The 13,114-nt window shown below is 43.9% G+C and overlaps 1 protein-coding gene across 9 annotated transcripts; it reads right to left on the reverse strand.

The window, feature by feature from the left end:
* Positions 1–2,435: 2,435 nt before the first annotated feature.
* Positions 2,436–12,885, reverse strand: LOC121549733 (serine/threonine-protein kinase greatwall-like). 9 transcript variants are annotated; one of them, XM_045210391.1, is made up of 14 exons: positions 12,465–12,885; positions 12,114–12,251; positions 11,885–12,024; positions 11,459–11,547; positions 11,085–11,191; positions 10,767–10,926; positions 10,427–10,599; positions 9,157–10,317; positions 8,375–8,516; positions 8,200–8,220; positions 5,129–5,242; positions 3,086–3,187; positions 2,749–2,939; positions 2,436–2,608 (listed from the first exon to the last, which is right to left on the reverse strand). In XM_045210391.1, the coding sequence occupies exons 2-13, from the start codon at positions 12,231–12,233 to the stop codon at positions 2,782–2,784; spliced, it is 2,487 nt and encodes an 828-aa protein (XP_045066326.1). In that variant the 5' UTR covers positions 12,234–12,251; positions 12,465–12,885; the 3' UTR covers positions 2,436–2,608; positions 2,749–2,781. The 9 variants fall into 9 exon arrangements, 8 of the variants coding, with proteins under 8 accessions (XP_045066326.1, XP_045066325.1, XP_045066327.1 ...); XM_045210390.1 differs by having other exon boundaries at positions 2,436–2,939; XM_045210392.1 differs by lacking the exon at positions 8,200–8,220 and having other exon boundaries at positions 2,436–2,939.
* Between the last annotated feature and the right edge of the window lie 229 nt (positions 12,886–13,114).

The raw sequence follows: 13,114 nt of genomic DNA on the forward strand, positions 1-13,114 counted from the left end.
AAGTATAATTTTTCATATCGGATCATGCTTTTTATACACTTAGTTTGTGTATGTTTAACCCCATGATGAGGTGACTCAACAATGTAAGGTATAGCCGTATACAGTACTTTTGCCGGAAGGTAGCCTAGCGCTTAAGCATGTTGTGCCAGTGACCGAAAGGTCGCTGGTTCGAATATCCGAGCCGACTAGGTGAAAAATCTGTCGATGAGCTAGTCAATTAACCCTAACTGCTCCTGTAAGTCGCTCTGGAGAAGGGTGTCTGCTAAAATGTATTGTAGTTCTGTTTACTCAAGTAAAACATCTACAAATAAGAGCACCAAATGTAACCACCTTGTTTGGGCCAGAGAAAAAGTTGTATAGCGATGATTAATACATCACTATACACTACTCTTTAAAATACATAGTACTTTTTTGGTGATGTTTTGAGCTTCGTATCTGTTAATAGCAATTTTTGTTTTGTTTTAATGTAGCAATGTGATTTTATTATTTTTTTTTTTTGTAAAGGAACATTGTCCATGGAAGTGTTAATTTGGTCTGACTGACAATGGTTATGTTTGAATACTTTCTACGTAATGGAGTTTTAAATCTGTTAGATCTAAAACATTTTGGTTTTGAGTTAGTTTTGTGTAAGTTGTAAACAATAATAGATAAGATATTATATTATATTGACAAAAGTGCAATATTTTAATTGTATTCTAATGTATTGATGTAGTATATGAATCTATATCAAAATAATATAGGGATCATAATGTACATTTGCAATAGAGCTGATGATATTTTCACAGCCATTGGATTTGTTAAACTTTCTACTAAATATGAATCTAAAGCTTTCTCTCCTTTTCTGCCTTAGATTGTTGTTTGCATGTCATTTATAATATACTGAACAAAAATAAACGCAACATGTAAAGTGTTGGTCCCAAGTTTCATGAGCTAAAATAAAATAACCTAGACATTTTTCATACGCACTAAAAGCTTATTTCTCTCCAATTTGGTGCACAAATTTGTTTACATCGCTGTTAGGTGAGCATTTCTCCTTTGCCAAGATAATCCATCCACCTGACAGGTGTGGCATATCAAGAAGCTGATTAAATAGCATGATCATTACACAGGTGCACCTTGTGCTGGGGACAATAAAAGGCCACTCTAAAATGTGCAGTTCTGTCACACAACACAATGCCACAAGAGCATTAGTGAGGTTGGGCACTGATGTTGGGCGATTAGGCCTGGCTCGCAGTCGGCGTTCCAATTCATCCCAAAGGGGTTTGATGGGGTTGAGGTCAGGGCTCTGTGAAGGCCAGTCAAGTTCTTCCACGCCAATCTCGACCAACCATTTCTGTATGGACCTCGCTTTGTGCACGGGGGCATTGTCATGCTGAAACAGAAAAGGGCCTTCCCCAAACTGTTGCCACAAAGTTGGAAGCACAGAATCGTCTAGAATGTCATTGTATGCTGTAGCGTTAAGATTTCCCTTCACTGGAACTAAGGGGCCTAGCCCGAACCATGAAAAACAGCCCCATACCTTTATTCCTCCTCCACCAAACTTTACAGTTGGCAATATGCATTGGGGCAGGTGGCGCTCTCCTGGTATCCGCCAAACCCAGATTTGTCCGGACTGCCAGATGGTGAAGCGTGATTCATCACGCCAGAGAACGCGTTTCCACTGCTCCAGAGTCCAATGGCGGTGAGCTTAACACTACTCCAGCTGACGCTTGGCATTACGCAGGGTGAGCTTAGGCTTGTGTGTTGCGCGCGACTGCTCGGCCATGGAAACCCATTTCATTAAAGCTCCCGACGAACAGTTATTGTGCTGACGTTGCTTCCAGAGGCAGTTTGGAACTCAGTAGTGAGTGTTGCAACTGAGGACAGACTATGTTTACGCGCTACATGCTTCAGCGGTCCAGTTCTGTGAGCTTGTGTGGCCTACCACTTCGCGGCTGAGCCATTGTTGCTCCTAGATGTTTCCATTTCACAATAACAGCACTTACAGTTGACCGGGGCAGAAATTTGACAAACTGACTTGTTGGAAAGGTGGCATCCTTTGACGGTGCCACGTTGAAAGTCGCTGAGCTCTTCAGTACAGGCCATTCTACTGCCAATGTTTGTCTATGGTGATTGCATGGCTGTGTGCTCGATTTTATACACCTGTCAGCAACGGGTGTGGCTGAAATAGCCAAATCCACTCATTTGAAGGGGTGCCCACATAATTTATATATACACACAAGTATCATATGAATTGCAAAAAGAAAGAAAAAATGCAGGAAGTAAAATATCATACGAAATGGATGACGTTGTACACAATGTTCGGGGACACATTTTGGCTCGAGTGCTACTTTCAAAACTAATGGCTGAAATGCTACAAAACTTTTAACCCATCTTTTAAAGACCTTCCTCCCTTCCTGTTTTTGTTCTTCTTTTGTCACAGAAGAAAAAAACTGTTTTTAATCACTTCACACAACCGTTTTATTTGTATTTATAACATGTAAAAACATTTTGTGAAGAGCATGCATACAGATGTAGTGTATATGACCTGCTGCATGAAGAAGAAATGGATCATCATAGCAGTCACTTCACAAATGGCAGGTGCATAGAAGAGCAGGGAAACATGGTGCTATGTGGATAAAAAAGACAGTTGTGCTGTTAAGTCGACACAGTACAAATATTCAACAACTAATTCACACAAAAAAAAATTGTATATATTAAATCATCCCAAATGGAAAAGCATTGAAGAGAATTGATATTTCAGTGTACTTCCTGAATTGACCCCAACCCTGGAGAGCAAGCCTACAGACGGAAGCCAGACATGACGAGGTGCTGTGCAGTGTTTCTTGCGTCAAAGTACGACGTGTCCGTCTCGTCCTCCGGCTGAGGAATGAAGAGCATGCTCTGGTTCTGAAGGTTATCCCAGTCCAACCCCGCAAACAGAGTGTGGCTCCTCAGTTCTGACGCAGAAACAAAAACAAATATGGGTTGTAGCAGCAAAAATGGAATCATTATAAATAAATAAAATTGTCAATTTCAAAATGGTATTATTACTGTTATTACTGGTTAAACTGAACTGCATTAAACTGGCCAAAGAAACCCTTACCTTTGAGACCAGCCCGTTTGTTCATGTCCATGGTGAGTAAGATCTCTATGGCATTCCGGGAATTGTGGGATAGCTCCTCCTCACCTTCGGGCCATGGAATATCTGAGATTAAACAAAATAAATGCATGATTTTACTTTGCCATAAAAGGCATGTCACACTGAGAACATAACAGATGCCATGAAACAAATAATTTACATTTGACATTTTAGTAATTGAGCAGACTATCCAGAGTGACTTACAGTTAGTACATTCCACTTAAGGTAGATAGCTACAGTGGGGGAAAAAAAGTATTTAGTCAGCCACCAATTGTGCAAGTTCTCCCACTTAAAAAGATGAGAGAGGCCTGTAATTTTCATCATAGGTACACGTCAACTATGACAGACAAATTGAGACAGAAAAAAAATCCAGAAAATCACATTGTAGGATTTTTAATGAATTTATTTGCAAATTATGGTGGAAAATAAGTATTTGGTCACCTACAAACAAGCAAGATTTCTGGCTCTCACAGACCTGTAACTTCTTCTTTAAGAGGCTCCTCTGTCCTCCTCTTGTTACCTGTATTAATGGCACCTGTTTGAACTTGTTATCAGTATAAAAGACACCTGTCCACAACCTCAAACAGTCACACTCCAAACTCCACTATGGCCAAGACCAAAGAGCTGTCAAAGGACACCAGAAACAAAATTGTAGACCTGCACCAGGCTGGGAAGACTGAATCTGCAATAGGTAAGCAGCTTGGTTTGAAGAAATCAACTGTGGGAGCAATTATTAGGAAATGGAAGACATACAAGACCACTGATAATCTCCCTTGATCTGGGGCTCCACGCAAGATCTCACCCTGTGGGGTTAAAATGATCACAAGAACGGTGAGCAAAAATCCCAGAACCACACGGGGGGACCTAGTGAATGACCTGCAGAGAGCTGGGACCAAAGTAACAAAGCCTACCATCAGTAACACACTACGCCGCCAGGGACTCAAATCCTGCAGTGCCAGACGTGTCCCCCTGCTTAAGCCAGTACATGTCCAGGCCCGTCTGAAGTTTGCTATGACTGTAAGTCGTTTTGGATAAAAGCTTCTGCTAAATGGCATATTATTATTATTATCCTAGAGTGCATTTGGATGATCCAGAAGAGGATTGGGAGAATGTCATATGGTCAGATGAAACCAAAATAGAACTTTTTGGTAAAAACTCAACTCGTCGTGTTTGGAGGACAAAGAATGCTGAGTTGCATCCAAAGAACACCATACCTACTGTGAAGCATGGGGGTGGAAACATCATGCTTTGGGGCTGTTTTTCTGCAAAGGGACCAGGACGACTGATCCGTGTAAAGGAAAGAATGAATGGGGCCATGTATCGTGAGATTTTGAGTGAAAACCTTCCATCAGCAAGGGCATTGAAGATGAAACGTGGCTGTGTCTTTCAGCATGACAATGATCCCAAACACACCGCCCGGGCAACGAAGGAGTGGCTTCGTAAGAAGCATTTCAAGGTCCTGGAGTGGCCTAGCCAGTCTCCAGATCTCAACCCCATAGAAAATCTTTGGAGGGAGTTGAAAGTCTGTGTTGCCCAGCGACAGCCCCAAAACATCACTGCTCTAGAGGAGATCTGCATGGAGGAATGGGCCAAAATACCAGCAACAGTGTGTGAAAACCTTGTGAAGACTTACAGAAAACGTTTGACCTGTGTCATTGCCAACAAGGGGTATATAACAAAGTATTGAGAAACTTTTGTTATTGACCAAATACTTATTTTCCACCATAATTTGCAAATAAATTCATTACAAATCCTACAATGTGATTTTCTGGGGAAAAAATTCTCATTTTGTCTGTCATAGTTGACGTGTACCTATGATGAAAATTACAGGCCTCTCTCATCTTTTTAAGTGGGAGAACTTGCACAATTGGTAGCTGACTAAATAGTTTTTTCCCCCCACTGTAGGTGGGATAACCACATCTCAGTCGTAGACAGCGAAACCTTTCCTCAATAAAGCAGCAAAGTCAGTAGGAAAAGACTAGCGCCAGTGTTACTGCAACAAAGTACCTCTGTTGAGAATATTCTGGAAGACAAGCAGAGGGGTTTCATCGTTGAAGGGGGGCACGCCGGTAAGGAACTCAAACAGACACACACCCAGGGCCCACCAGTCCACCATGAAGTCTGATGGGGGGGAACCGATACAGACAGTCAGTAAAATATTCATCTCTTGTGGACAGACTACATAAACATATCTGACTAAATTACCCAAGATTTTTGTTCTGGGTTAACAGAGATTAGTCACATACAGTTGAATTCGGATGTTTACATACACTTAGGTTGGAGTCATTAAAAAAAAACTTGTTTTTCAACCACTCCACAAATTTCTTGTTAAACTATAGTTTTGCCAAGTCGGTTAGGACATCTACTTTGTGCATGACACAAGTAATTTTTCCAACAATTGTTTACAGACAGATTATTTCACTTATAATTCACTGTATCACAATTCCAGTGGGTCAGAAGTTTACATACACTAAGTTGACTGTGCCTTTAAACACCTTGGAAAATTGCAGAAAATTATGTCATGGCTTTAGAAGCTTCTGATAGGCTAATTGACATCATTTGAGTCAATTGGAGGTGTACCTGTGGATGTATTTCAAGGCCTACCTTCAAACTCAGTGCCTCTTTGCTTGACGTCATGGGAAAATCAAAAGAAATCAGCCAAGACCTCAGAAAAACAATTGTAGACCTCAACAAGTCCGGTTCATCCTTGGGAGCAATTTCCAAACGCCTGAAGGTACCACGTTCATCTGTACAAACACCATGGGACCACGCAGCCGTCATACCGCTCAGGAAGGAGACGCATTCTGTCTCCTTGAGATGAACGTACTTTGGTGCGAAAAGTGGAAATCAATCCCAGAACAACAGCAAAGGACCTTGTGAAAATGCTGGAGGAAACAGGTACAAAATAAACTATATCCACAGTAAAACAACTCCTATATCGACATAACCTGAAAGGCCGCTCAGCAAGGAAGAAGCCACTGCTCCAAAACCGCCATAGAAAAGCCAGACTACGGTTTGCAACTGCACATGGGGACAAAGATCGTACTTTTTTGAGAAATGTCCTCTGATCTGATGAAACAAAAATAGAACTGTTTGGCCATAATGACCATCATTATGTTTGAAGGAAAAAGGGGGTTGCTTGCAAGCCGAAGAACACCATCCCAACCGTGAAGCACGGGGGTGGCAGCATCATGCTGTGGGGGTGCTTTGCTGCAGGAGGGACTGGTGCACTTCACAAAATAGATGGCATCATGAGGAAGGAAATGTATGTGGATATATTGAAGCAACATCAAGACATCAGCTTTGTCGCAAATGGGTCTTCCAAATGGACAATGACCCCAAGCATACTTCCAAAATTGTGGCAAAATGGCTTAAGGACAACAAAGTCAAGGTATTGGAGTGCCATCACAAAGCCCCGACCTCAAAAAAGCGTGTGCAATCAAGGCCTACAAACCTGACTCAGTTACACCAGCTCTGTCAGGAGGAATGGGCCAAAATTCACCCAACTTATTGTGGGAAGCTTGTGGAAGGCTACCCAAAACGTTTGACCCAAGTTAAACAATTTAAAGGCAATGCTACCAAATACTAATTGAGTGTATGTAAACTTCTGACCCACTGGGAATGTGATGAAAGAAATAAAAGCTGAAATAAATAATTCTCTCTACTATTATTCTGACATTTCACATTCTTAAAATAAAGTGGTGATCCTAACTGACCTAAGACAGGGAATTTTTTATTAGGATTAAATGTCAGGAATTGTGAAAAACTGAGTTTAAATGTATTTGGCTAAGGTGTATGTAAACTTCCGACTTCAACTGTACCAGATACCATCATCGTAGTGTCACTGTGCTATTGTCCTGTTAGGCTGTGTCTCTATTCAACAGTGGTGGAAGCAGGAACTGAGGAAATTGGAAAACATTAGGCTTAGTGTTTCAATGTACAATTTGGGATAACAGTAAGATCCACTCACACACTTCTTGAAATATGAGATTTAACAATTGTGGATGATGTGAGGGGGTGTTGTAATTGTGTTTTGCTTGCTAACATTACTGAATCCTGAACAATTGTTTACACTTTGTAAGATAAATGTAATTTATTGTAATCTAAAACCAATATTAGATAGTTTTTTTCCCCCCCAGCATTAAATCCACACCATGGGCACCAAACATCATATTCCTGGACAAAACCCATAGATGTTTCAATGTTTGAACAAATGAACAAATTTCATCAGCTTGAAAATGTGCCTTTACAATTAGGCCCATCTAGTGGTCACTAATGTTAGTCCTCCACTCTGACAAACATTAATGACCCTCTTTAGAATCTTTAACACCATGTACTGAAAATGGCTTCCCATTAGAATTTCCCTCAATTTAACCCCAACATGGGTCCAAACCCAATAGAGAGGGCCAGAAGCAGCCAATAGAGTGTGATTGCAGCACGCAAATTCTGGGTGTTCCTACATTTGGGGATTCCTGAATCAGCAGGAACCCCTCCCCCTCGAGCATCCCATTGGTTCCTGCATGAAAGCCCCCCCCCCCCCCCCCCTCCCCCCGAGCACGCCATCTTCATGCTTGTGTGACACTTAACGTATTCTGGATTTCCCCTGATTGTCTATGCGATTTTAAAATGTGGGTCAAAAGGGAAATAAGTATTATCTGAGTTTTTTTTTTAAAGGGGGCGAAGGACACTGTCTACCGGTGTCCTAGCTAGCTACCGTTGTTGCCCCCCGCTTCTTCTGTGGGGTTTATTGGCGGTTGGCATCCAACATTATGGTCTATTACCGCCACCTAGTGTACTGGAGCGCTCCCGCCTGTCTATCTGAGTCCTAGCTTAAAAAACGGAACAACAGAAGTATAAAAACAGGGGTTCCTGTAGATGCAGCAACACCCCGAATTGAGGGCCGCTTCTCGAAGCAGCAAGTACAATGGGGTAACCAGAACCAGCATTTTGAAACCCATCCATGTCATTTTGAATCAGGCAGCCATTTCCTCTGGTGCCAGACAGTGAATGCAATGTAGGGAAGCTGAGAGCACACTCATTCCCCCCTGGCAACGTTAGCAAGGTTATGATCAACTTACCAAATTTACGACATCCTGAAACTTAAAAAGAATGCCTGTTAAAAATGGCTGGACTGTTGATTTCTCAACAGACATGTATACCTTCATGTAAAGTTGTGAAGAGGATGACAACAGTTATACCAACACACATTCAGAAATGTTTTGACATCCCAAACAAGAAATGGTCCTCTCTTACCATGTGGTTTCCCCGATAGCAGCTCTGGGGCTAGGTAGTCTGGGGTACCTAAAATCGGTACTCCCTCCACAGGTACTGGAGCGCGTCGGACACTCTTAGGGGTCCTGAATGGGGTGTGGGAGGTGGTCGTCGGCTGTGGGGTCTGAAATTAGTCAAATAAATAACTGATAAAGAACAGTATCATGTAAGTTCTCTGAAGCTATATTTAGATCCTACATTTCAATGTAGCCCAGTACCCTCCACCCCTGAACGTCGACTCTGTCCCCTCCACCCCTGGAACTCGACTCTGTACCCTCCACCCCTGGAACTCGACTCTGTACCCTCTCGACTCTGTCCCCTCCACCACTGGAACTCGACTCTGTACCCTCCACCCCTGGAACTCGACTCTGTACCCTCTCGACTCTGTCCCCTCCACCCCTGGAACTCGACTCTGTACCCTCTCGACTCTGTCCCCTCCACCCCTGGAACTCGACTCTGTCCCCTCCACCCCTGGAACTCGACTCTGTCCCCTCCACCCCTGGAACTCGACTCTGTCCCCTCCACCCCTGGAACTCGACTCTGTCCCCTCCACCCCTGGAACTCGACACTGTACCCTCTCGACTCTGTCCCCTCCACCCCTGGAACTTGACTCTGTACCCTCCACCCCTGGAACTCGACTCTGTACCCTCCACCCCTGGAACTCGACTCTGTACCCTCCACCCCTGGAACTCGACTCTGTACCCTCCACCCCTGGAACTCGACTCTGTACCCTCCACCCCTGGAACTCGACTCTGTGCATCTACCTGATAGAGGGAGTTGTTGGAGCTGGGTCTCTTCTGGACTGGTGTGACAGCAGCGGGCATACTGTGGTAGGAGGCTGAAGTGACCGTATCCATGGCCCCCACTGAGCCCAGGCCGAGCCGTGAGTTCCACGACATGTTGGAGCGGTTGATGGAGCTGCAGTAGCTCCGGAAGGCCACCGCGTTCCTGGGCTTGAGGAACGAGGGTGACTTGGCCACCCTGGGGTCCAGCTCAGGGACTCGGTCGAGGAAGGAGTGCTTGGATTTGCCTCCTCTCAGGGTGAGCCCGTTGCCCGGCCTTGCCGTTCCTATACTAGCGAAGGTGGGTGGCTGAGGAAGCAGTGGGGCACTGGGTGATATTGCTGGGTGATCTTGTATATCGTCTAGATGGAACAACGCCCAACGCCCCTCTTTTGCACTTTGAGCCGACCTCTTAGGGGTTGGGCTGTTGACGACGATGGACATTTCATGAGTCGACCCCTCAGAGTCAGCGCTCAGGCTCCTGCTCAGCTCTTCACCAAATGACGTGCCCTCGATGAAGACCCCCTCTGCTGGTCCATCCAACTCACACAGGAGGTTTTTAGCCACAGCAATGGGACTGGAGCGTTTGTAGACCTGGCCTTCAGCAGTCCCTCGACCCTCAGATCCAAACACCTCCAAATGGACATTGGCAAACACCCCTGTCAGACCAGTGTGATTCTTCAAAGCAATTTCTGGGACACCATAACACCTCTGGTACGCTGAGTCGCTCTTCTTGGAAAGGGATTCCAACTGCTCAGGACTTCTTTCCACCTCCTCAAACACTCTCTTTCCTGCTGAGGTTACCACAACATGACCTCCCTTTGGTTTCCCTTCGGTGGCACATTGACCTTCAACTCCAGAAACATAGCCTCTGATTGGTTGAGAGCGATCAGGCTTCTGGGGTGGGGCAGACTGCTCTACCTCGTTAAACTGAAGCCTCTTCCCAGCAAGAGGTTCCGCTTTGGCCTTCCTGGACAGTTCTCCAGTACTGGGTTCTCGGTGGAGCTGTCCACGTAGGTTTAAGTTGTCCAACGATGCCAGAGCAGAGTCCCGGCGCTGCATTCGCATATCAGAGGTCGACTTTCCTCCCATTGGTCCACTTGTATTCCTACCATATAGGTGCAGGAAGTTCTCCATCTCCTTCTAGAAAAGCAAACCGAAAACAATAACACATGTCTTCTAATGACCCACAAATACAGAGGTAGATATTTGAGTGAAATGAAAGGAATGATATTTGCTGCTGGCTTCTGACCTGCTCTACCTCCCATAGTGGGCTGACACCTCCCTCAGAGTCCGTGGTGGAGGGGAAGAGGCATGATTGGCTGCTGCCTGCGCTCATCGTCTCAAACCTCCTTCTGGACTTGAGCAGCCTGGGAGTCAGGCTCTTGGTCAAAGCATATGAGCTGAACACAAAGCTGTTGGGTCCTGACAAAACAAAGACCGATTTGAATCAGTTTGAGGGAACAGAATCCACTCTCTCCTCTGGACAGGTTTGATTACAGATCTGACCAGTCTGCCCTTTTTGGCTAAAGATTTTTTTTTTTTTACTGAAACACATGGTCATTTACAGAGGTAGAATTGAAGAGACATACCCAAAGTCCGGCTATGGCAGACAGGGGAACGCAGGTATTCCTTCTGTCTCCTCAAGGGCGAACAGAGCGAGTTTTTCCGCTGTTCAATTTTCCCACATGACATAGGGCTGAACACAGCCGAGGTGCTCCTGCGGCACTTGCTCTCCACTGCTGGTGTGTTCTGTGTTTGGTGGGATGAGAGCACAGAATGAATATTTAATATGGCAATAGGAAACAATGTACTGTATCTGCACAAACCAATCATATCACATGTACTATCCTTACTGATGTATTGTCTATGAATACATGACATACTTAAATGCAATTAACTTTACTTACAAGGCCAAGAGAGCTGATCAAAGACAGGACTTGACCAGGGGTGCGGAAATAATCCTGTTTAGGCTTGGCCAAAGATGGGGTTGTCAAAATATCGGCAAGACTCAATTCTGGGAGGAAAAGGAATTAAAATGTAGAACTAAACTAAAGCCTGAAAGCGGATGGGGGTGGATGCATTGGTTTAGGCGGCAGCTAGCCTAGCAGTTAAGAGTGTTGGGCCAGTAACTGAAAGGTTGCTGGTTCAAATCTCTGAGCCGACTAGGTGAAAAATCTGTTGATGTGCCCTTGAGCAAGGCACTTAACCCTAATGGCTGCTGTAAGTCGCTTTGGATAAGAGCGTCTGCTAAATGATTTAAATGTTTAGCGTATGCACATACCTCTGTCAAGCTTGACTTTGGAGAGGCCAAAGTCTGTAAGCTTGATGTGGCCTTCATTAGATACAAGCATATTGTCTGGCTTCAGGTCCCTAAAGGATTGAACAGAATACAAAACTTAATCATACTAAAATGTTAAATAAACCCACATTTCTTGAAGATGGATAGTCACTCGGGCTCCCGAGTGGCGCAGCGGTCTAAGGCACTGCATCTCAGTGCTTGAGGCGTCACTACAGACCCCCTGGTTCGATTCCAGGCTGTATCACAACCGGCCGTGATTGGGAGTCCCATAGGGTGGCGCACAATTGGCCCAGCATCGTCCGGGTTTGGCCGGTGTAAGCCGTCATTGTAAATAAGAATTTGTTCATAACTGACTTGCCTAGCTAAATAAAGGTTAAATAAAATAAAATAAATAAAAAATAAAAGTACCTGTGGATGATTCCATGGCGATGGAGGTAGTCTAAAGCAAGAGCCACCTCTGAAATGTATTTCACTGACATGTCCTCATCAAAATATCCGTAGATGTGAAGAAGGGATTTCACATCTCCTCCAATTAGGTATTCCATCACCTGTGCATAAACATGTAGAGGCAATATACCACAGTTAGGAAAGTGACGTGTCACTCACTGTTGCCATTTATCTTTTTGGGAACACATACCAAATACACTTTTGTTGCTGTTTGGAGACAGTAGAACAGGTGCACGACAAAGGGACTTTTGCTGAGGGCCGATGCGTCTCTCTCTGCCTTCATCTGATGTGCCATATTTTTGTCACGCATGTCAGATTTCTTCACAACCTGGAGAAAAGTTCATAGCCAATAAAGTGTCATTATCCTCAAAATGTCAATGTAAGTTAGGTATTTCCATTTTATTAAACATTTAAAAAGTTGAAAATTATTTCCAACTCCTTCACATTAGCAGCTGTTACTAGTGGTTCGCCACACCCAAAATTAGAAACTTGAGGTGTGGAGGAGAGGTACATAGCAGTGGTAAAACCGTTGATCACTTGCCTTGATTGCATATAAATCGTGGATTACATTTCTTCCGTGCAAGGTAAACCTTTCCAAAGGCACCACGGCTGATGGGCTTCAAAACAACGAAGTCATCGATTGAGGCAGGCCTTAGTATATCGGATCCCTTCCTATCTGCACAAGAAGTGGGATGTTTTTCACCCGCATCCATTACTGCCAGCTAATCGGTCATACAGCTAACGTTAGCGTGGACTTTTTAAACTTTTCAAGGGGCACACATCCTGAGTGTAATTAAAAAAATAAAAGCGTGCATGCAATTAAACTAGTTAGCTGTTACATTTCAAAATACCTCAATTAAATCTCATGAAACAAATCTGTTTCCTTTTTTACTAAACTGACAGATAACCTGACAGACAATAAGGCAAGTTTGTTTTGAAATGTGAATTCCGCTCCCCATAGACAGGGGTCCTACGTGACGCTATTCGTGGCCAAAGAGAGTGCCTATACGAAAACATTCAACTAGTCAAGAATATGAACACATGACATGCAGATTTTACCAAATAAGAAAGTTATGAATTAAGCAATAAATATATTTGACTTTTCAGGCCATCATGATTTTACTAGAGCAACTCTGCTACATGAATTGCATCAGGCAATATGTAGGATACCTATTCCTGGCATCAACATTA

This window comes from Coregonus clupeaformis, chromosome 34 (genome assembly GCF_020615455.1).
Source record: "Coregonus clupeaformis isolate EN_2021a chromosome 34, ASM2061545v1, whole genome shotgun sequence".
Lineage (NCBI taxonomy): Eukaryota > Metazoa > Chordata > Actinopteri > Salmoniformes > Salmonidae > Coregonus > Coregonus clupeaformis.